At 38.4% G+C, this 27,846-nt stretch overlaps 1 protein-coding gene across 10 annotated transcripts in view; it reads left to right on the top strand.

Moving 5' to 3' along the window:
- Positions 1-27,846, top strand: part of LOC137061888 (3',5'-cyclic-AMP phosphodiesterase 4D) — a 320,568-nt gene that overhangs the window by 256,539 nt on the left and 36,183 nt on the right. For 4 of the 10 annotated variants that reach the window (XM_067432545.1, XM_067432549.1, XM_067432544.1 and 1 more), the window contains 2 exons: positions 22,044-22,235; positions 24,288-24,350. In XM_067432545.1, the coding sequence (XP_067288646.1) occupies positions 22,044-22,235; positions 24,288-24,350 (255 nt within the window). Of the gene's footprint in view, positions 1-842; positions 983-6,042; positions 6,105-11,801; positions 11,898-22,043; positions 22,236-24,287; positions 24,351-27,846 lie in introns of those variants that run through there. The other 6 variants (XM_067432547.1, XM_067432553.1, XM_067432546.1 and 3 more) reach the window with 4 other exon arrangements.

The raw sequence follows: 27,846 nt of genomic DNA, 5'->3' as shown, positions 1-27,846 counted from the left end.
ACAATCGACTTTTTGTGTACAACTACAAAACATGCTTACAAAATCAAATCAAAACCAATTTTAAATAATATTTGAAAAAAGGTTGACATCGGTAACACTTTATTTTACAGTGTCATTGTTACATATGTTACATTTATTTACTATAGTAATAATTATAAAGTATGCATAATTACATACAACTAATCTGAAACCAAAGCCTAACCTATTTTAAGTATGTGTAGTTAATTAATATTACTCAGTATTAACTGTAAAATTACAGACACATTAAAATAAAGTGTAGCCCAATTTTCCTATAGGCCCAAAGCCACTACTGTATGTTTATAGTATAAAGCAATTGCATCTTTTCACAAGACTTGGACTAAACTGCTCGATTTATATGGATACAATATTACAATATGATTTACAATATTGTGCCTTTATAACCTTTTTGAAAGGTTTGGTTACCTAGAGCGACAGAAACCCTTTTGGTTTCATTCAAAATATCTTCATTTGTGGTTTAAAAAGCTGAATAATGACACTCTTGTGTTTTATACTTAACTATTTTCACTGCAAACTATTTGCGTTGATGTATTACGACAATACATTAACATAAAATGATGTAGAAATAAAGGTCACTTGACTTGAAGTGCATTTTTGAGTATCCCTTTAATGGAGAGGTGTGTTTCGGAACTGGTGCAGTACTTTGAGGGAAAGCCAGAGGTAAGAGTATCCCTCGCTTGGACTCTGTGTCCCTAAATACTAATCAGATTAGCGGAGGGGAGGAGCCAGAGTGAGCGGAGGCCACATGAAGACGCTTCGTGTGGAAGGGGAGGAGATTGTGCAACTCACACTCAGTCCAGGAAGCTCTTGCCATCTCAAGACGAGGCTCTAGCTCAGACGTAACCCTGATGGACTTTACGGAGGACAGTACAGGTGACTTCATCGCTCCCATGCAAGCCGTAACCCGAGGCATGAAACGAAAGCGCCTGCTCAAATCCTACAGGTACTGAGCGCGCTCAGAATTTCTTGACTTCTGGAGGTTTCTTGATCTGTCACAGTGAGATAAGCTGATTCTGGTTTGCTAAACTCAAGTGTGTTTGTCTGTGGTGAGCTGGCAGAAGCTGTGGTGCTTTGCTCGAAAGCTTTCTGGTTGTATTTTTCAGTGAAATATCCTACTGCAGTGTAAATCATCACTTGCATAAATATTACCTGCAGATGATGGAGAAAAAGGGATTCATATTATCATGTCAAATTTTTGTCCTTTGTTTTTTTTGTTCAAATATTTGGTTTGTAAGATATTTTAATGCTCACCAAGGCTGCGTTTATTTGATCAGAAATACAGTAGAAATGGTGAAATATTGTTACAATTTAAAAGAACTGTTTTCTACTTGAATATTGCAGCAGATCAGTTTAGGATGTGGGAAATTGTGTGATATTCATGTTGAAAGAGGAACTGGCTTCGGCCCGGTACGTTGATAAATTGCCCTGATGCATTTTCTTTTTTCAGTTTCCTTCACATGAAAACCTCAAGTGTTACACCAAACAAGATATTGGTGAAACAGCTTTCCATTGCATCAACACACATCTCACATCTCACAGAATAGTTCTCACGCGTCTACTAGACTTTTTTTTCCTAGACTTTTTTTTTCTTTTTTCTCGATTCTCAACGGACAACTAAATAAAATAATGTAATTTACTAAAGGGTCTGACAAAATATTAAGGGCTGCAGTCAATTTAATTTGAATAATTATATAAAGGAAATGGGTGAATGATTCAATGACTCGCTCATAAAGGCTTCACTTGTTTCATTGCTGGATGAATCAGCGTTTTTGAACAAATCTCTTGAGTGAATGATTCAATGACAATGCAAATTTAAACAGTACCTTGTCGCCACCTACTGGTATAACGATGTAATTGATACAAACTTTATTTAAAGCTTCTTTCAAGAGGGGACTTTTACTCTATTTTGCGGCTGCCGTAGACATCAGTGTTTATATCAGGGCTCAGGACTGAGCATTTCACTCGCATTTGCGATTTGTCACGTGTGCATAAAAGAGATCCCTCTGGATCAGTTTTCTCATAAAAATCATAAAAAAGTGTTCAGTATCTTAAATGGTATAACAAGCATCATAATAATAATTTTAAGGTGTCTTTATATTTTAAACTTCAAAAGGCTATGATTTCATTCAATAAATGAGCATTTTATGTTTTAAAGCCTGAACGTGGTTCTTGCACAGTCAGTGAATATCGCACATTTATGCCAAGCAAATGCTTATCAACTAACGTTGTTTATATTCTAATATGTTGTATAGGGTTGTAAGAATGCACATTGTATCCCCCTTATCTGAATTTATATGAGCGTCCTGCAATATTAAAGCATAGATATTTCAAAATAAGAGTCCCAGAATATGTCGCTAGGCCCTTTTTAAACTTATGCCTCAGCCCCCCTAAAAAATATGTGATTAACCTTTAAAACATATGAAACTGGCGGGAGGCTTCGTCCCGTTTTTTAGTCTGTCTCTCAAATCCGCAGCGGCTATGAGCAGAGCGCAGCGCACGTCAGAAGCAGAGGTGTGTGTGTGTGTGTGTGTAAATCTGAGCGTCATTGGTCTGTCACCGCTCGTCAATGTCAAAATATTTAATAAAACCAATCAAATCAGAGTAGGCGGGCTTTATGGTCACACAGAAACTGCTGAGGCTGAGCGCAAATTTTAGCAGCGCAACTCGACGTCAAGTAAGATAAACATATGCTGCTAAACTAAACATTCGTGTTTGACAGCTGCTGCTCAAAATCAGAAATGTTAAACAAAAGAAAAGCAATTTAAGGCAAATGAATAAACTTTTGTCTATAATTTTTCCATTTTTAACTGAAAACATGTCTATGTGATTCATAATGTAGGCCTAAATGTACAAGAAATATTAACAAAGCCATTTTCATCAGATTAGGCATAAGATTCATAATGAATGTGTATATATTGTAAATTAATATAATTCTATTTGTAACATTCAGCGAATAAAAAAACTTTTTCAGCCTGTATTGGGCATTAGTAATGAATTTGTTCATATTGTGAATTTAATAAACGTAAAACTTTAATAAACAGTAAATTAACGTGTCTAAGAAAATTATTCATGAAACGTATAAATATCAGTATGTTAATATGTAAACCATATGTTTACTTTATTCACTGACGAAAACGGAAAAAACAGTCAAAGCTCAGCGTTATGAAGAGACAGGGCGAGATAAAAACAGAGAAAAAGAGAGATGTGGAGATAAGACAGACAAATAATCTGCTGCCCAGTGACATGGTTTTTATTGTTATCTCATTTTTTGGCCTTCAGAACATCTTAAAATGCACGTATGTAGATCATAGAAATCAACGTTTTCTCGGGGGAGCATGTACCCGAACCACCCTAACATTTGGATCTCTGTGATTAGAAACCTGCCTACATTATTGGGTATGATTAATGCATGTACAGTATGGCCATGCAGTAAGGTATTAATATTTGCTTTATAAGTAATGATAAACAGTCAATATCTTAGGGGTATGCATGTTTGTAAGCTATAGTTAATAGCACAATTTGGACCCTAATTGAGGCTGAGCCCCCCTAAAATGAAAATCCTAGAAACGCCCCTGGTCTGGGACACCCCGTCACAGGAAAGAAAACTAAGAACATTATTTGACATATTTTTATTGGATATTATTACATATATATTATTTGACAATATTTGATATTATTACATATAGATTTCACTAGCATTTTTGTTATTATATTGCCTAGATGCCAGCCGAACTCAGCCCCGCCCACAACATTTTTAGGTCGGGCAATTCGTTCTGGCCTCGCTCCATAGAGGAGTGATTATCCCCGAACAGAAACTGTTCAGACCAATGAAATCATCAGGGCGGGCTTTAGACGATGACGGACAGATGATAAACAGTAACGTAATCATCACGTCATCAAAGGGGCTTGGGTTAAATTTGTTTGAATCCTAAACGGAGAGCTTGTTTGTATCTGCATCACCTTCTCAATTTCTCTCAGAAATGATGATCATGTTGGGTAAGTACTCTGTGTATCATTCAATTATTTTACAACACTGGCAAAGATCGTGTATTCCAGCCTGATTTCAGCGCGCGTGCAGACAGGGTTGCCAAGTTTTTACAACAAAACGCGGCAAGTACTAGGGGGGTTCTCCGGTGAAAAAATGGCGTTTGGGGGGTAAAATGTGTGTTATTGTGGCAAGGTTGCCTGCTAAAATTCGCACTCCAGGGTTTATATCACATAATAGTCGCTTCAACCCGCAGACATACAAAAGAACCCGCAGAAAAAACGCGGACTTGGCAACACAGTGCACTTGAGCTCTGTTGACATTTGACAAGTAACGTTATGCGTCCCTTCGTTGCTCTGATTGGTTGTAGGTCTGTCCAATCGAGTTCTTTCCTAGTTCAGTTGAAACACGCCCCATAATCACAGCCCAATGGAGCATCAGACTCATATTCTGACTAGAGCTGAGTATGACCACGTCAGGCTAGTTATTATAGTTAACAAAATCTAAAACCATAAAATCAAATCTTTTTCAGTGTTTATTACAGTGTGTTATATGTGATCCTGGAACACAAAACCAGTCATGCGTCATACGTCTAAAACAGCCGTTTATACATTAGAATAATATTCCATTATTTTTACTGTATTTTTGATCAAATAAATGCAGAATAGACTTTTGAACGGCTGTGTATTTATTTTGATTTGATATGCTTTTTATCTATACTCGTGCCATATTTATGACCCTGGAGCACTTCATCAGTCATCACAGGTATATTTGTGGCCAACAATACATTGTATGAGTCCAAATGATCCATTTTTCTTTTATATTAAGTAAAGAGCATGTTCCATGAAGATATTTTTTAAATTTCCCACCGTAAATAATATATCAGAAGTGTATTATTATTAGTAATATTTGTTGCTAAGGACTTCATTTGGACAACTTCAAAGGAGATTTTCTCAATATTTAGTTTCCAGATTTTCAAATAGTTGTGTCATGGCCAAATATTGTCCTATCCTAACAAACCATACATCAATGCTGTATAGATATGACTGGTTTTGTGATCCAGAGTCACAAATATAAAGGCAGAAAGGGTTATTTGCGCCCCTAAATTTTCTAAATGCGCAAGTGCTCCTTGGGGAAAAAGGAAGCATCAAGCCCTGTATAAACTTTGATCTCAGTCCTTCTGTGATAATAGGAATAAATGTAACACAGAAATAAGGAAACTGTGTCTGAAAACATTCTCGATCTTTTAATGATTGATCATGCAGTTCTGACCCTCAGCTCGTTCTGATAAATAACGTCTATTGGACTATATGGCTGCTCAGTACCTTTAAATGTTTTTGACTGATCTATTAATCTTGATTATAGTGCCTCTTTTGTCAATTCGTCCCGCTAATGAAGCAGTTTTATGATCTGTCTTCTCCACCAGAGGGCGTCCTAATGTTTTTCTGCAGCTCTTCATTTGTTGGGTTCTGCTGGGCTTTGCAGCATTAATGTGAGCTTAATGCTGTTAGATAGAGTGTGTGTGACTGTCATTTTGCTCATGTACTTCCTCCACCTTGTTGCATAAATTCAGCCGTGGTGAAAGCTCGCCTGGTCTGTCAAAAAGACTCGAGACACAAGTGATGTGTGTCGTCAGAGCATCATGAGACGCTGTGCTAATATTGTGCACATAATTTTCCATCTGCCTTCAGCGCACAATGAGTTTGGTTATTCTGAATGCAGCTCAATGAGATTTTTTGTATGTCTTCCCTTCCTGTAACTCTGCTCACCTCCAGGAAATTTGATGTTGTTAATGCCAGTGATGTTAAAGAATGTTTCCAAGAACGATCAGGAATTTGTCCTTTTATGACATTTCATTTGGCTGGCAGAAAGTCTTCAGACTCTATCGTGAGTGGCCGTAGATATGGGCCGTGATCGCCGTCACACCTCTCCTCTAATGATTGCTTTGATTAGAGCGCCTGTCTGCTAGGAATCCGACTGGACTGTAATGACGGATGGATGTTTAAAGCCAGGAGGGGCTCGTGTGGAAGTGCATGTCGCAGCCTAAATCCTCCGATGTTACTCGCTGTTTCATGGATCAGTAAGTCTTTTTATTAGATCAGATACGGTCTGCTGGGCAATATCACTCACACACACTCGCATGTAAGGAAATTCAATTGCATTCCCATATCTAAGAGTGCCAGTAAGAGCATCTCGAGTTCAGCGTTGAGGAAGTTGAAGTGTGCAGTAAAGCACATCATGCAGAATACAGACACACTCTTAAAAATAAAGGACCTAGAAGGGTTTCACGGCTTGACGTCATACGTGAACCACAAAAGTGCCACAAAGAACTTTCCCAACCATTTTACTGACATTTCTGAGTAAAAACAGAATATTCAATGAGACAAAATGTTGTAAAGTAGGCGATGCACTGCAGATAATATCGCAAATGTTTCTAAACAGCACTGTAAAACATTTTTATTTCAACTTAAAGTAAGTGTGTGTGCTGCCTTACAGGTTTAAGTTTAGTCAAATTGAAATGTGACAACTTGGATATTTGAGTTGACTAAACGTAAAATTTCAAGGCAGCATGAACACTGACTACACAAAATTGAAACAAGTTAAGTTTTTTTTTACAGTGCAAGTTATTGCATTTTGATTAAACATTTCAAAAACATGTTAGTACCGCTTTACTTAAAGCCTTTATATATAATACATTATAAAAATCTTTGAATGGATTAATTATGCACTGCAAACACGAATGCTCAAAATAGTAGTTTGAGTAGGGTAAACTTAAATTACACAAATGAGTTCAATCTAATTAACTTTTGTGAGTATTTAGAGCTTTCTCTTTCTTTAGAGTTCACTAAAAACTGACACATTTTAAGTAATCTGAAGTGTTTCATTGTTTTGAGTTTTTTTAACTTGTTTCTTTTAATTTAGACAAACTTAAATTTAACCGATACATGGCTGGGATTTCTATTGCTTTGCCATGACAATCGAAAGACAGAATACATGCTAAAATGAAGTGTTGTGTTAGGTTTTTATGTGTTAAACATATATGTGACCCTTGAGCACTTTACCAGTCCTGTGTCTCGCAGGTATATTTGTGGCTTTTATATGTGGTTTGGCCATTCGACAACAAAAAAATCTAGGTCTAAGTAAAGATCATGTTCCATAAAGATTTTTAGTAAATTTCCTACAGTAAATATATAAAAAATGTATTGTTATTAGTAGAGGTCGACCGATTCATCGGATTTGGTGGAACAATCGGTTATCGTCAAAAATCAATACCGATAGTTTTTCCGGTTTGCGTCCGTTGCGGGAGCGGCTGAGAAGGCTGCTGTCATTACACAGTAGCCTACGAGAGCTCTGAGAAGGGTCTGCTGGCATTATATAGCACGAGAGCGGCCTCTAGAGGCCAAATGAAAAACTATCACTGTTTACATTAACACGTGATGACACGTGAGGCTGCGCGCTTCACCGAACGCTGCACAGAGCGCGCTGACACATCTGACGCGCGTTTAAAACAGCGAAAGGGAAACGGTATGAATAAAGAACACTTCAGTACATGTTGCCAAATCATTATAAAGTATTTTTTTGGTAACTATAGATGCTTTAGCAACGAAAGAACAGCAGTATGTATGTACTTTACTTTGTCGTCGAGGCTGAGAGGATATGCTAACATTAGCAGTAACATTTACCTCAGGCAGTTAAAGCGATGTAACCACTTATACTAGGTGACGTAAGAAACCAGACTTTATGGTCATGCATGCGACAGAAATATAGACGCATCAGAAACGCATTCGATTTCAACGAACATATGTTGTTATTTTGATAAGAAAACCGTCTTGTTCTAAAAAAGCAAACTGTTTGGATTTATATGAAATAACACTTAATATAATACAGTAATCCATTATAATCCATTATATCCAATATTCCATTTGTAACATTAAGTAAGGTTAATAAATGCTGTAGAAGTATTATTCATTGTTAGTTTTATCTGTCAACCTTTTTTTGCACTATGAACTAACATGAATGATTAAGATACAATTGTATTGCTCAACTATTATTGCACAGTGTAAAATGTATATTGCATATCATTCATGTAAGCTAGCTAAATAAGCTAATAAATCCTGGTTAACAAATGGGACTTGCAGTCTGTTACCTGAACTTCACTTACATGTTTCTAGGTTATAGCTTAAGAAACATTTATTTGTAATATTTTAATGTTTTAGTTATTTTCTGTAGTTTTTTTTCTGTTAGAACTTGTCATTTTAATATATTCATATTTACATATGCAATTTATAATCAATTAATAATTAATTTGTTATTATTATTATTATTACTATTATTATTATTTTAATCTAGTATCTTTTTAAAAACTATCGGTCGATTAATCGGTTATCGGCAAGCGGTATCGGTAAAATCCACTATTGGTCGACCTCTAATTATTAGTAACATGCATTGCTAAGGACTACATTTCATTCAGATTTTTTCAATATTTCGATTTTTTTGCACCCTCAGATTCCAGATTTCAAATAGTATCTCGAAATATTGTCAAACCCGTACATCAATGGAAAGCTTATTTATTAAAATATATTAAAAAATGCACCCATATGACTGGTTTTGTGGTCCAGGATCACGTATTGTTACTCATTCAGCAATTATATTCTACGCTAATGCTACCAAAGCATTGTGTTACCAATTAGCAGGTTAGCATTTACTGAATTAGCTTGTTAAAGCAAGCCAAGTTTCCACTACTAAAATATTTAAGTCAAGATTACATGATCATTTTAAGTTAAATGAATGAATGAGCTTACTCAAATATTTCAAGTTAAGAGCAATTCAAATGAACGAGTATGAAATAAAAAGCTGGCAGATCGACTAATTTAATGTAATTTTCTAACGTAATGAATTTTTTCTATTGAATTTTGAATATTAATTTTGAGTTTTGCCAACTTATTTGGGTTTGCAGTGTGCCTTTGTAAAACACCATATCATGCATTGTATGATTTTATGAATACTTTTTAACTACAGTTATAATGCATTATAATACTTTTCAATTCATTGAACTTTAAAACGTTATAATGCATTAAAACACAACAAACAACCAGTTTCAGAATCTGCAACGCATATCATAATGCATTTTAACTTTGGTTACAATTATTTATGAAACCATATAATGCTTTATAACGTACATTATATGAATACATTTATAATGCATTATACATAAGGGCTTTAAGAAAAGTGTTACTGCCATTTTTCAGACCTACAGTATGGAAGCTTGTTTCCAGCACTGAAGCTTTTAATTATCTTTTTCAACTAACTTTTTTTCCCCCGCCTCACATTAGAGCAATTGTGAGTTATAAAGTCAGAATGACTTTTTCCTCATTTCATGGTGAAAGCGAGCTTGCGTTTGACCTGATGAATCATGCTCATGAAGACCAGAGCATGTGTTGAAACACTGGCGACAGCTCTGTGGAGAAAGCCACTGAAGCCTTCAGAAACTCCTCCGTATCTCCTGACTCCTGTCAAGACCGTCAGCCACACTCCAGCTCTCCTCCTTCTTTCTCACACGCATTCCTTTTTTACTGGCTTCTCTCCTCTCACATAGAGCACCTTAGCAACCAAATAGCAACACCCTAGCAACCACACAGAGCACCCTTGCATCATGGGAATGATGTAAAATGCCAGGAATCAGAGCAGAGCTTCGATCATTTAGTCTGGGAAGAATCTCTGCCTCTCTAAACTCATCATATTAAAAGATCTGATCTTTGATCAGTGTTATTTTACTATTACAGTATTTAGTCGTTTTTTGATATTTTATGTTTCCATTATTAAAAAAAAAAAGTTTTATATTTCTATTAAATTTTGTCTTTTTTTCTGATATTTCTAACTTTAATTTCTTTTTTAGGTTAATAATTATATTTTTTGTTATTTCTGCTTTATTTCCGTTACTGTAAACCATTTAAATAGCAAAATTTGGCTATTGGTTAAATGTATCCAATAGTCTATTGCATACATTTACGCTTTAATCAATCAATCAACTTTATTTATATAGCGCTTTTACAATCACGATTGTGTCAAAGCAGCTTCACAGTGTCAAACAGGATAATATTGCGACAAAATTAGATTTGGCTGTACAGTCGTTCTGGAGAAAACAGTGATGTTATCAGCTTAATTTAATTGATCATATAGCGACAATGTTGGCAGATCAGCATTATAGTTTATAGAATTAAATAAGACCTAATTCATACATTTTATTTGTATAATAAGTTGAATAACTTTAATCATATTTTTAGTGTCCCCAACTGAGCAAGCCAAGCCAAAGGCGACAGTGGCGACGAACCAAAACTCCATCAGGGCGTGATGGAGAAAAATAAACCTTGGGAGAAACCAGACTCAGTCGGGGTGCCAGTTCTCCTCTGGCCTATTAACACACCGTGTAAAATTATTATTCTGGCAACCTTACAGGTCAGAAATCATATTAGATTGGAATATTCAAAATTTCATGGTATCACGGAAGAGACAGATTTATTTAGGATGGGGCGTCGATTACACAAGAGTATGAATACATGAAAGATCGGAGTTATTGCGCCGAAGACGGGTTTTGAGCATGACGTGCCGGTGAGGCAAATTCGGACTTTACTTAAAGACTTTATATATGATGCATTATAAAAATGATATATGTGCCTTATAATGCATTGTATGGTCTCTTGAATAATTATAACTACAGTTATAATGCATTATAATAGTTTTACTAATTGAACACATCTTTAGAAAGTATAATGCATTTAAAACGCAACAAACAACCAGTTTCTGAATCTGCAATTCATATTATTGATTTATTGATTATTCATATTACTGCATTTTAACTTTGGTTACAACTATTTATGAAAAAATATTTTTATAAAACATTAATTATGCCTTTTAATGCACCTTATAATGCATTGTATTATTTTATGCATAGTTCTAACCACATTTATAATACTTTATAATACTTTGCTATTCATTAAACACATATTAAGAAAGTATAAGGCATTAAAACGCATGCCAACACTTCTAATTACAAAACCAAATAACACCAATATGTGAGGTTTAAAACTAGAAACACTATTGCTGACTCTAATTAGTGTCTATTTGATATCTTAATATTTGTCAAATCTGCGCACCGTTTGAGTTCTTTCTGAAACTCTATAGGAGGCACGTGAGATCTTTTATCAGGAGAAACGTGAGATCAGGTCTCTGTTTGCTCTCCATGCATCTTGATGTTATCTTGGATAATGAGTTGAGATACTAAAGAGATCACATTGTGTTTTTTTGTCTTGTGTGTGTGTGTGTGTGTGTGTGTGTGTGTGTGTGTGTGTGTGTGTGTGTGTGTGTGTGTGTGTGTGTGTGTGTGTGTGTCCTCCATGCCTCTGAGAAGTGGGCTCTGACGCTGTCACCAGCTGCATTTCCACCCCCTCCGCTCCCTAAAGCCGTCCGCTCTGGTTCCCTCGCTGAGATACGGCACAAACACACACACACACACACACAGGACCCTGAGGGTTTATCCCTCCTCTCTTACACACACACACACACACACACACACACACACACACACACACACACACACACACACACACACACACACTCCCACTGCTAGGCCACTGCTAGGACTAGAAACGTGATATTCAGTCCAGCTCGCTTCCCCTGCAGACACACAGAGAGACAGAGAGACAGAGAGACCGAGTTTAAGCGCAGAGCTGGATTATCTGGAGAGCATGTCCATCACGGAGCGGGACGGACTTTGACGAGGTGTAGAGAAAGCCGAGAGACGTTTGGCCATGAGTATCGTTATGAAACCGCGCTCGCGTTCCACCAGCTCTCTCAGGAACACGGAGGGAATCTGGTAAAGTTGCACTCGTTCTCGCTTTCTGCTGGCTCACAGGCATGCGTTCGAATCCGGCTTACAATTGAGCGTGGAAAGTGGCATCCCATAGTTTTGTTTCTACCACAGATTTGCTTTGTGTTAGTATTAAATATAATTATGTTTTGGTATGCACCCACATCGGAATTTGAGGCTGATACTGATAGCTAATTATTCTTGGCTAAGAAAAGCTTATTGTATAAATGTGGTTGATGGAGACTGCTTGTGGTTGTGTGTATATATATATATGCATGTTTTAATAGTATCTATCCATACACGTGTGTTTGTTTTTATATATAATTTTTTAAGTTTTAATAATGTTATTATTGTAAATGAAAATAGTAAGTTTAATTATTAATCACTACTTTTTGTGTTTATGACTCTAGATACTAAGTTCCTTTTAGACTTTTTTGAATGTTTAGTCAACATGAAACCCATTTTTCTTTTTTGGCCTATTTCTGAGTAAAAGTGAATATTTAACAAGAAAGAAAATGTCGACCGAGACATGTCTTATCTCTCTGGAACTGACTGCATTGTTAAAAGTGGGCGCCACGTACCGTAATGGAGAAAAACAAGGGTTTGGTGACGTCAGACGAAACGTTTTTGTTTTATATAGAATAACCTGCACTAATGAATGGTTCCCAATAACAGGGGCATGTATTAAGACAGTGAATAGTACATTTTGTGTCATTTCTAGTTGACCACTGACGATCTAGTGTGTTTGTTGTTGGCTGACATCATTGTGGCTTTAGTGCGGTGTAAAAATATCTTTGCCCATAGAAAGACGTGAATGTTTTCCCAGTATTGACCACCAGTCCTTCGTTCTTTCATAATCCTGTCAGTTGGGAGCTTGAGTCAAGTTTCAGATGTGCCGCTAGAGACCATTCACAACGCAAGAGACCACAATAGCTCATGCATTCCACCACCAGAATAAACATCCCAGCAGTTATTATCCTGCAAAAGGCATCATAAGAGTCGTTACACAACAGTTGACTGAAACAATAAGGTGACTCTTCTACTATGAGTGTGTTGCAGGACCGTGTTAAAGAACAGATGCCCCGCACGCTCCAGCGCTCGTCTCTTTCTCCTCTCGGCTCACACCGCCAGCTCTGACCTGGAAACGCACCGCATGCGCTCATAAAGACGCAAGTGCATCCTGTCGCCTCGTGGCACGTCACCAAACGACTTCTCTCCCCCTTTTTGTCTCTCCGGACTCCGTCTCCTGCCTGCCATCTATCCGGGGACGACCTCTGCCAAAATGGGCCAAGGGCATCTCTCTTTCTCTCTCTCGCTTCCTGTGCGTCTTCGGCACCTTTATAAATAAACTCATTGTCGTCTATGAGCCTGCAGTTGACGGTCAGGGCAATTAGAGAGGGCCCTGTAGGAGCTCTGGGCCCCTGTCGTGCGTCAGCCTCTCAGAGACGGGGCCCCGGTGGACAGGGGCCTGCCAGTGCACCCCACCGTGCCTTAAAGGGTTAGTTCACCCAAAAATGAGAGTGTGCTGATCCCCAGTGCATCAACATGTAGGTGTGTTTGTTTCTTCAGTAGAACACAAATGAAGATTTTTAACTCAACCGTTGCTGTCTGTCAGTCATAATGTATGTGAATGGGTAACAATTCTACGAGAGTAAAAAAACATGCTTAGACAACATGCACAAAAACCCTGCTGCTCCTGACGACACATTGATGTCTTAAGACACAAAACAATTCGTTTGTGTGAGAAATCGAGCCGCATTTCTATAATTTTTTTACCTTAAATACAACGCTATATCCAACAGCCTTCACACACTAACTTCCGGAAAGGTCAATAATACACGTGCTGGACATACGAGCCAGAGTGTGTATTTTAACCTTACCGGAAGTGAAGAGCATTCCAGGCTGTTGGATATAGAGTTGTATTTAAGGTAAAAAGTTATATAGATACGGCTTGATTTCTCACACAAACTGATTGTTTTGTGTCTTAATATATCAGTGTGTCGTCATGAGCCACAGGGCTCTTTGTGCATGTTGTCTAAGCATGTTTTTTTTTTACTCTCATAGAATTGTTACCCATTCACATGCATAATATGACCGTCACAGCAACGGTTGAGTTAAAAATCTTCATTTGTGTTCTACTGAAGAAACAAACACACCGCATTGGGGGTCAGCAGATAAACATCACATTCTCATTTTTGGGTGAACTATCCCTTTAATAGAGGTGCAGCTGCTCTGTGACGCGCGGCTCACGTGAGAGAGCGCTCTTTGACGTGTTGAGCCTTCGGCGTGATGTCTGCTGAAGCAGATCGGATGTGTCAGCTCGGCCTGCTGGATGAAGGAGTTTTCAAGAGTGTGTTGTGCTGCTGGATGTGTGGGAAACACAGTAAGGCGGCGTTCGCACAGAACACGTTTTCCATTCCATTGCGCTACTTTTCCATTGGTTTTCAATGTAAATACGTGCTAGACTATGAACAGCAAGTGTTGAGAATGGCCACAAAATATTGGGAGATATTGCACACCCACTGCATTTGGAATCTGAGTGGATGTCCCTGGGGCGGCTTTAAGGACAATTAGATGTTTTACAAATCGTTATAAATTTACTTTTGTGCTTGATTATTAGATATATTTAATTATTAGATAAGTAAAGCTCTAAACTAAACTAGACAGATGTGTTTGACCCATAGACTGTAAAAAAACACGTATCGATAAAATCACATCACCCATAGGATTCTGAAGAGCAGTTTTGAAGCGTAAAGTCTGCAGTTGCCATCTTGGCGTCACTCCCGGATAACTGACAATGAGCAAAAAGGGAGGACGTGGGCGGAGCTGAGGTGGTGTGATGACTAACAGACAGTAGACAAACGGCTATCCACCTGTCACTCAAAGTGGCCACGCCCTTAATTATGCAGAACTTTAAGACTTTTTATAATGTAAACGAGTGCATTAGCCCTATTGACCAAAACCACAATTTGTCCCAGGCTGTAAACATGTAAACAAGTAGTGCATTTTAACATGAGCTCAATGAGATTCTGCCCCTTCTGGAGCCTGTCCCCCAGTAACTTCCGTATTGTCTTCAAGAGAAACTGGGAGAGGTTGACCCAAGTGTGTCGCACAAGTCCTGAAAAGTGAAGTCAAAACGTCTCGATCGCCCCCCGGTGGCTGGATCCATAATAGCTCATAAACCCCGCCCCCTTCATGTCATCTAATGGGACATAGACAAGCTAAACAATCAAATTACACTTTATGGTTTCTGTCATTTTAGGCAGTTTTTATCTCCATGGTGTTAGTTCAAGTGTTCCATTTTTTAAATAAGTTTGGTTTTAGATTGGCAGCTTCTCTGAGTGAAGTAGTCATGGAGGCACCAACAGACTTTTTCCAGGAACTTCGGGAGGAGATTGGAGCTTTAACTTTACTTTCTATGTTTCCAGAACTATTTATTTCATAAAAAGTTGTTGATAAGGCGGGAATGTGGGCGGGACCTTGATATCGCGGCTCATGTTCGCACTCACTACTGAGCTGACTCAAGACTCAACCCGTCAGCTTCACTTACTTCAACTGAAAAGAGTGAAGGCTTGTCGTCCATTTTTCTTTAAACTCAATGGTTTGACCAATTAGCATCTTTTGTAGCGTCTCGCTCGTGACACGGCATTCTCAAATTAAAAGAAGTAAAAAATACGCCTCTTGACGTCACTTTTTTCCGCTCCAATGGCCTGTCTCAAATTTTTTACATCAAAAAGAGAATCTTGTTGGGTTTTATTTTGCTTGATTATATTTAAAGTGATTAAAGTTCACCCCCATCATTTATTGTATTTTACTAAAAAAATACGTCAGACCTGACTAAGTTGCACTGGGTCAAATGCATTGAGAGCGAAAAAACAGATAAAAATGTGTTTAATAGTTTTAGTTAACGACAATAACTCTGGCTTCATCTGTTTATAAGTCACATCCAGAAATAATGTGAAATACTGGTAAATAAAAACGTATTTATACTTTTACGATTTAACCTCTCTCATTCTGCACAGAGTTGCAACACATTTTAGATTAAATTTCATTCATATATATATATATATATATATATATTCTACAAAATATCTATTCCAACAAAAAATGTAAATCTTAGTTTTGGAACGGCCTGATCTCTTTAAGAATGTTTTCAGTGTGCTTTTTTCATTCATAAACATCCCAATAGATGGACACTGCTGATGCTTTTGTAATTTTAAGATGATGTGATATCGGAATTTACATAATATAATCAAATTCTTATAATCTTTCATTAATATATAACAACTTTTCCACTGATGTGGCCAAGTGCCGAGGTTGTAAAAAATGGCATTGACCAATAATATCACAGCTGACATGTTTTACTTTTATTATTCTAATCAGATCTGAATATTAAAATCAAGTTATTTCCTTGTTTCTCTAGGAAAAGCATCACATTACTGTAATTAGATGCTTTGTGAATGATGCTTCATTTAAAACGCACCGATTCCTGCATGTTTGTGGTTATGTGCCTGAACAGAATGCTCATTTAGTGCTAGATTTTTCCCCAATCCACACGATAGTTTGAGCCGGCTCTGAGCTTTGAGGTGTAGTGCACATTCCCATGCTGACGGAGCTTTCGGACAGGTTTGGCTGTGTTATCACAGTGTTGCGGGTTGGTTATTAGAGTAGGCGGTGAAGTAATACGGTATATCCGTTCTGTCCCTCCAGCTCTCCTCTGGAGGACGTATCACAATACACTACTCCGACAGTATCGGCTAAGGCTCAGGTGTCTACGCACACGTGCAGCCTCGCACTCATGCAGAAGTGCATTAGGATGATAATGTGATAATGGAGTGAGAGTAATACTTTTGCTTTCGTCACAAATCTGAGTTCAGAACAGGCTAAATCCCACAGAAGTACAGAACACGTCCCAGTGCGGGAAAAACATCCCACGGAGAAGAGGAGAGCAATGGGTCTCCCCAATGTCTCATTTGCTGTGCGTCATTAGACATCCAGGGCTTTACTTGGTGATGTTTACCATGCTGGTGCTTTTGAGAGTCCCTGATCTCTTATTTTTCTCATATTAAATGATGTTTGGTGTTACATTGCAGCCCAGCAGGAGAGGGTGAGCAGTCGTGTCACGTGTGTGAGGATGATGAAGGTTAGGGTCTTGTTTTGTGTGTGGCGTGAGGGGAAAGGTGTCTAACTCGAAGCAAAGCCTTCTCTGGCTGCAGGACAAGAGCTCATTGATTTCTGCATCTCTCTTCAAGGTCAGTCAGAGCTTTAGGATCGGGATGTCAAGTCATGGCAGGATTTCAGGACACTCAGGATTGACTTAGGATTGATTTAATTCCAGTCTTTAGAATTGAAATTTGAATGCAAGGAAGTTAAAAGTAGTAAAAAGTAGCAAGGAAGTACAGTTAAAAACTATTAAAGTAAAAGTCATATAACTCTAATTTATCAAGACAAACTTTAAATCTTAATTATTTAAAACTTCAACATACTTTGTTTTTAAAGAAATGTAAGGTAGTAGGGACGGACGGATGGACGGACCAAGCGACTGACCGAACGACCGACAGATAGATAGATAGATAGATAGATAGATAGATAGATAGATAGATAGATAGATAGATAGATAGATAGATAGATAGATAGATAGATAGATAGATAGATAGATAGATAGATAGATAGATAGATAGATAGATAGATAGATGGATGTGAGAAAAGTGTGAATTTTGCACAACTTCAACCACAGCGCAGCTCAAGTGGCTGAAGTGTAAAACAGGAAGGAAAGGAGGTTTCATGGTCCTCAAAGCAAGTCTTTCACAACAGTGTGTGTTGAAGCTTTAATGACGAGGAAACACGTTCAGCTCAGATCAAGTGACTCTCGCTATACATCAAACCATTCATACGAGCTTCAGCAAAACGCTTTCCTTCATTCCCAGTCATTCCTCCGTCAGTCTGCAGTGTCTGGCCAAACCCATAGCGGTCTGGATCGTGTTAGTGAGCGTTTAGATCTCCGCTGAGCTGACGGCTCTCGTCCTTTTTAGGAGAGGAATTTCAGCATGTTCCCCACGATTACAGATAGTCGTTTATCAGTTTCTCTTTCTCTGCTCTTCCTTCTTGGGTTTTGAAATCTGCTCTTTTGTCTGGCCTGTAAGTCGAGAGCATCAGTTCCAGTTCCAAGTGCTTCTGCCGTTTCTCCCATTCAGACTTTCTAGGAAGTGTCAGCGTATCTTTAAGAGTCAGAGCCGTGTGGATGAGTCACGGGGGATTTGTTTGGGTTTCAGATGAGCCTCGCGGGGACGCTCGCGGGGAAACACGGTCACCTTATGAATCACTGCTGTCACGTCACGAGAACCTCATTAGTGCCGAAAAGCCTTTCAACACAAAGGACAGGATAATGACGGCTAAAGCCAGAGGCGGTGTGTACCTGAGCGCCGGACGTCTGGGAGGGAAACCTCTCGCCCCCGTCACTGCTAGCGCAGGCTCATTAGGATGAGCAGCTTTAGGTTTAGGTGGGGCAATCCCCATGTGTTCTCAACGCCTTCACCTTCATGTCTGAGCTGATGAACGGCGCCCCCTACAGGTCATTCGCAGGCCTCAGGAGTTTCACTCACATGGGTGCAAACTGTAAACGGTTTCAAAACGCATTTCATTTTTATGAAAGGTAAAAAATATCCTCGAATATCCTCAAAATATCTATCTATCTATCTATCTATCTATCTATCTATCTATCTATCTATCTATCTATCTATCTATCTATCTATCTATCTATCTATCTATCTGTCTGTCTGTCTGTCTGTCTGTCTGTCTGTCTGTCTGTCTGTCTGTAGTCTCACACTGAATTGACCGACAGCTTCAGTGATTATTAAAGGAGATCTAACTTTCCTGTGTAAAAAAACGGGCCATGACCATCTAAATATGAATAACTATAGGCCAATCTATGCTATAGGTCAACTATAGGCCAATTCATGTTTTCGCTCGTCACATAACACTGAAACTGCTCTTCGTGTGGCTAATGATATTCTTCTATCTATGGACTCTGGGGTTCATAAACATCTTGATTCTTCTGGATCTAAGCTCTGCATTCCACACAGTCTGCCATGAAATCCTCATTTCTCGTCTTTCTGATATCGGCATCACTGGTTCTGCTCTTTCCTGGCTCATCTCCTACATTAGCGACAGAAAATATTACATCACCATACAAGGCTATTCATCTGCCACTGCTCCGCTTTCACAGGGTGTTCCTCAGGGCTCCGTTCTTGGTCCGCTACTGTTTATCATTTATATATATCCATTTGGCAACATCATGCGCAGGCATGGACTTAAATTCCATTGCTATGCTGATGACATCCAAATTTACCTCACCACCAGCTCTGATAGGCCATCCTTGCCTGACTCACTCACTGCATGTATCAGGGATATCAAGCATGTGTCCCTGAACTTCCTTAAAGTGGGGGTGAAACACTCAGTTTCAGTCAATCTCATGTCAATCTTGAGTACCTATAGAGTAGTATTGCATCCTTCATATCTCCGAAAAGTCTTTATCATAAGTTTTATCATATTTATAAAAGAAATATAGGCTGTACCGAGTCTTTCCGGAAAAAACCGAGCGCCTGGAGGCATATCGTGTGGGCGGAGCTAAAGAATGACGATCGCAAACAAAGCGGTGACGTCCTCAAGCGTGGAGAAACCCATTGCTATCTCAGCTAATACAGATAATGATCCACAATCAAATCTGAGGCAGAAATAAATTTAACAGGAGAAACAGCAACATCAGGACGTCCGTCTCTGTGGTATGGACTGTATTTAGTGGCCTGTCAACATTTCTGTGTTTACAAGCAGTTTATGAGGACATGATTCGGTTTATGGACTATTGTATGCGACTAGACCTTAGAAGTAGCAAGCAAAACGGTTTTGCACGTCAGACTAGTGTAATGTTATACAGAACAACAATGGAGTAACCGTTAGCGCATTTGAATGACGAAGCACGCGATCGTGTCGTTTACTGATGTTTACTCACGCGACGATAGCCGACAGCACAGACATTTGAAGCAGTTTTACTCACCGGCTGCTTCCAAAGCAGGACCGAACCTTTATCGCTGGGACCGCTCCGTCAAAAACACACTTCTTTGGTATGATTTGGTGAAGTCCTGACAGCAGTGACCGTGGAAATCCACTTTGAGACTGGTTCTGAAGCGATGCTTTGAAGCTTCCCGTCATTTCTGCGTTCAAATCGGTTCAAATGCAGCGCTGCCTTCCCGGAATGCTGTGCTGAAGCGTTGAAGTCGCTCGACGTCACCCATAGGAATAAAGTGGAGCGACATAAGTCTTCACGGACGACTGGATCTGCACCTGAGAGCAGTGTTTACGGCGTGCATTTCCTCTCTCTCGCTCTAGTTACGCGGGCGCGCATCCTACCGGGAGAAGAGCCCGTACGGCCCATACAAGGACCTTCCGCTCTATTAACGTCACGCGGACCCATACTCGAAAAAAACTCTCCGAAACCGGAAGGAGTATTTTTAACACAGAAATACTCCATCTAACGTCCAACATTAGTTTTTGAAACTTTGTCTATGTTTAGGATGGGAATCCAAGTCTTTAACAGTGTAAAAAGCTCAGTATGCATGAAACAGCATTTCACCGCCCCTTTAAACTAAATGATAGTAAAACTGAATTCCTTGTGGCTCTGCAACCACAGACAAAAGAATTGACCTGTCATTGGAAATTGATATATGATAGGGTTGATCCTAAGTCTTCTTCTGTCCGTAATCTTGGTGTCGTTTTTGACTCACCTCTCATATTTCTTCTATTGTTAAAAACTCCTTTTTCCATCTCCGTAATATTGCACGTCTTAAATCTTCTCTCACTCAGGCTGATGCTGAAATTTTAATTCATGCATTAATCACATCCCGTTTGGATTATTGCAATGCTCTGTTTCTAGGTCTTCCTAAAAAACGTATTGCTAGCTTACAGTATGTTCAGAACTCTGCAGCCAGAGTTCTTCTCACCTCCACCAGGCGCTCTGCTCACATAACTCCTTTACTGCGTGATCTTCTCTGGCTACCCGCGGCATCACGTATTCATTTCAAGGTACTTCTTCTAACATTTAAGGCATTAAACGATCTCGCACCTCCATATCTGTCTGACCTACTACACCACTACTCTCCTGCCCGGTCCCTCAGATCATCTGAGCTTGGTCTTTTGTCCACTCCTCGTTTTAGGTTGTCCACTGTAGGTCGTAGGGTATTTAGTATCAATGCACCAAAATTATGGAATTTGCTTCCTCTATCATTGCGTAATTAACCATTACTTTCTACCTTCAAGACCCAGCTTAAGACTTATCTATTAAATTTGTATTTTGAATAATGTGGCTTAAGAAGACCTGTTCTTGTCTTGTGTATGTGAGTATGCTAATGTAATTTTGTGCAAATGTATTGTCTAATACTATGTAAAGCGACCTTTAGCTTTGGAAAGACACTATATAAATAAAACTACTTCTTCTAAATCAGTCACAATTTGAAGAAAAGTTTTAGATTAGACTTTTTCTATTTATTAGTGAATGGAAATGGCTAAGTCGTCAAATCAGTGCTCCTCTGCCGCCATCTACGGGTTATAGTGGTCATTTCATGTTGCCAAAAAGTGTTCATTTTCCTAAACCTTTAAACTTTTAGTTTTACAAATCATCACATTTAATATAAATAACATTTAAAATTGGATAATATTTAGAGCTTTGAAGTTCTGGAAAAAGTGTGAAGCTCTTGAATTTCACTCTCAAAAGGTTGTACGAAGCCTGAGATAAAATAACAACAACGTGTGACTATTTCTTCCACAATAACATGTGGTGTTATTACATTCAATCCATGGTGAACGTTGGTGATTAGGGACTGAAACCCCAGATCATCGCTCATGGCTCAATCCCATGACGTGACTTATCAGTTGGGCTCTGTGGTGGAGGCACCTGTGCGACCTCTAACAAAATTTAGTTGCACCAGCAGGAAAAAAGTTCCATTTGGTCGCAGTCTGGAGTCTATATTGCGTAGTTGAGCTTAGAGTCATTTTTTGTGATCATGAGACGCGTGACGAATTGTGGCAAAACAATTATTTATTTTTTAACCAAACTTAATATGTTAACTTCCATAACACGTGCTCTCTCTTTCTTTACAGCTTTGACGTGGACAATGGCACGTCGTCTGGACGGAGTCCCCTGGACCCCATGACGAGTCCGGGATCGGGCCTGATCATTCAGGCCAACTTTGTGCACAGCCAGCGGAGGGAGTCCTTCCTCTACCGCTCGGACAGCGACTATGACCTGTCGCCGAAGTCCATGTCCCGGAACTCCTCCATCGCCAGTGACATGTGAGCACTCCAGCCATTTCTAATGTGCCATTCTCCCATTATCCTTTGCTTTATTTTAGGTCAGTTGAGTTTTCTTTTCTTCAGACACGCTTTTGTTTCACAAGAGCACATACAAATGAGATGCTTGTGTTGTGATTCATCATAATTTCATTTGTCCATGCAGCTATAAAATCACCCATTTCTTACAATTTCCCCTGTCTAGTAAACAAAAAAATATATAATTAGAGAATAGTGAACAAACAATAGTTAAAACAAACAGGTCGAAAAGGACCAATAGCCAAACCCAAATTATGCTGATTTGAATCAGGCTTACATATACATTTAGTGGTCTCATCCATTGATGACATTGATGGTTCCCTGTTTGAGTGTGTGTACATGTATGTGTGTGTGTGTTTACTGATGTTTATCTCAGTCTTTCTCTCTCTGTTTACACTGCTTCTCTTTGAACACTCACTGGTGAACAAAACTCTTTATGAAAACTATCATTCAAAGTTTGGGGTCTGTAAGATTTTAAAGGAATTTAGACACATGGAGCTCTTCACCAGTCCTGCGTCTCACGGGTATATTTGTGGCAATAGCCAACAATACATTGTATGGTTCAAAATGATCCATTTTTCTTTAATGCCAAAAATCATTAGGATATTAAGATCATGTTCCATGAAGATATTTTGTAGATATACCATATATATATATATATATATATTAGTAGTAATATGTATTGCTAAGGACTTAGGACTTATTTGGACAACTTATTAAAACAATATTTCGCTTTTTTGCACCCTCAGATTCCAGATTTTCAAATAGTTGTGTCTCAGCCAAATATTGTCCTATGCTAACATGGAAAGCTTATTTATTCCGCTTTCAGATGATACTCTTCCATAAAAATAAAAATGTATGTAATGTTATAAAAAAATGTGATAAATAAAAATAAATGTGACCCGTGCTGGCAAAATGAGTTGCAATGAGAAAAATGTCCTTCAACATGATGTAAGATTTGTTTGAATCGGACAGAATGAACTCCATAGAGTCAGCAAAGTTAATTTTGAGAAAAGTTTTCTGAAGGTTCCTAAAAAGGCCAACACCAAATTTGGCACACACCGAATCAAAACCAAATATCTATAGAAAAAATATTAAACGTTTTTTTCCTATGGTACCACAGTTGTTTAATTAACATTAATGACACAACGCTCACGTATAGTTTCTTTCTATTGTATCATTGCTTCCAGAAAAACTGAAGCAGCTCAAACTGATTTCATCATTGATAATAATCATAAATGTTTGCTGATCATCAGATCCTCATATGAGAATGATTAGTGAAGGATCATGTGACACTGAAGACTGGAGTAATGATGATAAATTCAGCTTTGATCACAGGAATAAATTACACTTTACAATATTTTCACATAGAACATAGCTAAATTAAATTGTAATATTTCACAATTTTTACTGTATTTTTGATCACATATTTGGGCTCCCTTGGTGAGCAGAAGAGACTTCTTTCAAAAACATTAAAATATCTTGCCGACCCCAGACCTTAAACGCTAGTTTAAATATCACATTAAAGGAATATTTCAGCTGAAATCTACTCACCCTCATGTTGTTCCAAACGTGTGACGTTCGGTCATCTGTGGAACAAAATTAGGATTCTTTTAAAGATGTGCATGTTGCTTTTCAAATCAAAAATGATATGGTTGCGGATGGACAGCCCAGGATTTAAGTCTCTGGAAACTGAGATGTACTGTGTAAGCCATAGTGTTGGTGTTTTTTCTTCTTTTGAGGGCACCGTACCCATTGATCATCAAGTTTGGAATGCCATGAAGGTGATATTTTGGATGAGCTATTCCTTTAATATGATATTAATAAAGCCAAAGCACGCAGCTAAAGTCACTGAAGAACCTGAGAGAGACTCAAATGACTCTTTAGTGGTTTAGCGCTGACCTCTTTAGAGACACGGCCGTTCATAACAGCTACTTCTCAAACCACAGAGGCAGAAGAAGCAGCGCTGTGTGTGTGTGTGTGTGTTTGTCTGACAAACTGTGTCCTTATCGATAGGAATAACCACCTGCCGAGACCGGGCCTGGTCTCTCGGAGATCTGAGCCGGTTATTAGTGGAAAGTAAGTTCTGGTTCTGGTTCTGGCTCGCCTGTCCTAACGGCAGCTCCTGGCCTTGCTCTTCCTCGAGGAATGCTCTTGCTTGTCTAATTTGCATCACCTTGCTTCACATGTAGACGCGAGCATCACGGTCTCACATGCATCGAGAACCCTCACCCACACCCTCACCACTTAATGCGCAGAATGACAACCAAATCAACCTGGCACGCAAACCTCAAGGGATGCGAAAGAAACTCAATGTTCAGGTTGATTTGATTGGTTGAAGATTCTGGGCATTAAACCCTCTGTGTGTCGTAAGAGCGTAGGGCAACATTATGAAAGATCGCATGGAGAAGACAGAGTTCGGATGCCGCTTGTGGCTTGGATGTGTGTGAGTGTGTGTTTGTCAGTCTCCATCTTTGCCATGATCCCGCATTGCATGTGACACTGATAATAGCAGTTTAGAGGTGCACATGTGACTTTTATTATTATTTCCTCCAGCCGTTTGAATGCATTGTGTCACATCATTGAATTTTCCTCAGTATGTTGGTATAATAAGCAATAAATTGCTTGACATTTAATACAGATAGATGGTTTGTAAAGCTTGACGTCAATTGCTGAAGTTGCTCAATTAGATTTTGGTCTGCAGTCGTAACATTTAAACCTGTCAGTACCTTGAAATTATCATAAGTATATTGTAGAAACTATCTCCATATGTTCACAATGCTTTTAGGAAACGCAACCCTGTGCTTTCATTGCTTTGAAGCCCAGTGAGCTGCCTTCTTAGACCGCATCCTAACGGACCCTCATAAGGGACTGATTTCGAGCGCTTTACATTGCTGCATATTTGACTTCACAGTTGATTTCTGTCGCATTTTGCAAGCTATTAATTCTATGCACAAGCATACATAGTGTAAAATACGTATGTTTTAATTATTATTTGTATTATAATTGAATTATTATATTTTATTATTATAAAAATAAATATTTTTCAATATTAAACAGGGTGTATTAATCATTTGATGGATCTCTTTGCAGTGCATGTATCCTAATTTCCCTCAAAAGAGTGTTTGCATGCTACTTCCTCCTTTGGGAGCTGTCTGAAGCACACTTATAATGCTGTCTTTATAGACTGCTTTCTATGTTTTGGAACAAGAATGCAACACAATGTAATTATGAATTATTGTACAGTTGCGTGAAAAAACAAGCACATAAACAGCAGGACGGTCAAACAGCCCAGATCATATAGCTAAAGCAAGTGGAACGCTGATGGATGATATCAGTGCACTTCCTGTCTCTGGCCTGATTTTTGCAAGCTCAGAGCGTTTCTCTATGTAACCCTGCACCAGCTCATGCATTATGTAGAGTCCAGAGGGACGGCGGACACACGTTTTGTTTCGCTTTGCCAGAGAATCCATTCCCAAACCGGAATGGCAGGAAATATCATGACGGTTCCCGATATTACCTTCTACCGTCACAACTGCTCTTGAAGTTGTAGTCGTTCACTGGCCCTTTTAGTGCACTAAAGTCATTAATACTGTTGAAAAGTCTGATTCATTTTTTTGTTTAGATTTCAATAAAGAGGTTCCTCTTTTTGATAGTGAAACACATTTGGTTTTGTTCAGAATGATTCATTTGAGACCTGAAACAAACTCGCCTACGATGTGTTTTCTAGGTAAAGCTTGTCATGTCATTTCGCCCCAGAATATCAGAAAACTCAAAACTCGAGTAAGCACAAGGGGCGCTATAATAAGTTTATGATAAACTTTTTCATATCTATGGTCAGTTTTTTCTTTCCTACTGTCATGAATGAACAACCGTTTGAAATTGAGTTCCCTAAGAAAGCTGTTAAAACCAGTTAAACTGATAATTGCAAGTTAAAATGCATTATAATATTTGCAGATTGTTTGTTTGTTGTGTTTTAATGCGTTATAATTTCTAACGGTGTAACAGTAGATGCGAATTATATAACTTTGGTTATAATTATTCATATAAAGTGTATTACATAGCACAATTAATGCATCAGAATAATTTTATAATTAGTGCTGCCAAAATTAGCGTGTTAATGCATGCAATTCATTTTTTTCAGTTTAACGCAGCATCAGTTTTTTCCATCATTCTTTTGCTAGCATTGCATTATATGATCACGCTCTTATTCATGCAATAGCTTTTAAACCATTCAATCTCCACAAGAACGCAGAAAAGGGCAAAATCCAGTCCTCTTTCACGCTTGAATGAACAATAACACACAGAATTATGCCAAAATGCCCATTTTGTGGAGTATTCTCATAAAAGCATCTTAAATGAGTTAAATAACGTCTTAGATGAACTTTAAGAGTTGTGAGAGAATGAGATGCGTGTGGCAGCGGCAGATCTTAAAGAGACAGCAGCCGCTAATGATGTCTGTCATTAGTGAACATCACAGAACAAAGGGAACAGAGGACACCGTAGCTTTAATAAGGATGAATCTATAATTCATGCAGTTTAGATTGTAACGTGTTTAATAACTTTATTCAATTTCTGTTTATTGATTATATATGGAGCCCACAGGTAAATAGGACATGAATAATAATGTTTATATGAAGATCGTTTTAACTTTACTAAAATTAAAAGTTGATTTTTAAAGTAATAAATGTTAAAATTGATAGCTTTCAATTATACTGTAATGTTTTAAAAATATATATTTTTCATAGTGACATCAGTTTCGGTATTAGCATCAGTGATACTGGTGTTCATTCATAAAAAGATACCATTATAACAATTACAATATGTTGGCTTTAAGTTGTTTGCACATTAATTTGGAGAGTAACTGGGAAATTTTTACAATATAAAAATATTAACTCCAATGTTTTTAATTGTGATTTACAGAAAAAAATGTGTTGTCATTTTTTTATTTTTATCAATTGACAGCACTGTTTTTGAAGCTTCAAGTAAAATCTACAAAGTTATAAAGCACAAAGTCTACGGCAAAATTAATTGCTCCAACAATACACACTTGTCTGAAACGCCTCGTTTGTAGTCCTGACATTGTTTCTGTTCCGGCTGGCCCTCAGACAAACGCAGTTATAAGGCCAGGAAGAATTTATCCCTATGTCAACAGTTAGCGTTTAGTTGCAGTAGTGTTTACAGCACCTCAGGAAGCCTCATACTCGCCGGTTATGGTTAGGGCCGTTACATCTCTGACATACGCTTTAAGCTTTAGACCAATCACAACAGAGTGGTGCCAACTGACCAATCAGGGCAGACTGCGGTTATAGGAAGGCAGGTTTTTACCACACAAATACAGGTGCTGCAGCAATGGAAAGTATAAGAAAAATAATGAGCATTTGATTGATATATTTGTTAATTACTTTATTTACTTTGACATGACAGAAAACAGCTAGATAGACAGACAGACAGACAGACAGATAGACAGACAGATGGACACAGATAGATAGACGGACGGACGGACGGACAGACAGACAGACAGACAGGACGGATGGACAGACAGACAGACAGACACAGATAGACAGACAGATAG

The sequence above is a fragment of the Pseudorasbora parva genome, chromosome 23 (genome assembly GCF_024679245.1).
Source record: "Pseudorasbora parva isolate DD20220531a chromosome 23, ASM2467924v1, whole genome shotgun sequence".
Lineage (NCBI taxonomy): Eukaryota > Metazoa > Chordata > Actinopteri > Cypriniformes > Gobionidae > Pseudorasbora > Pseudorasbora parva.
This window is presented reverse-complemented; position numbering and strand designations above follow the sequence as displayed.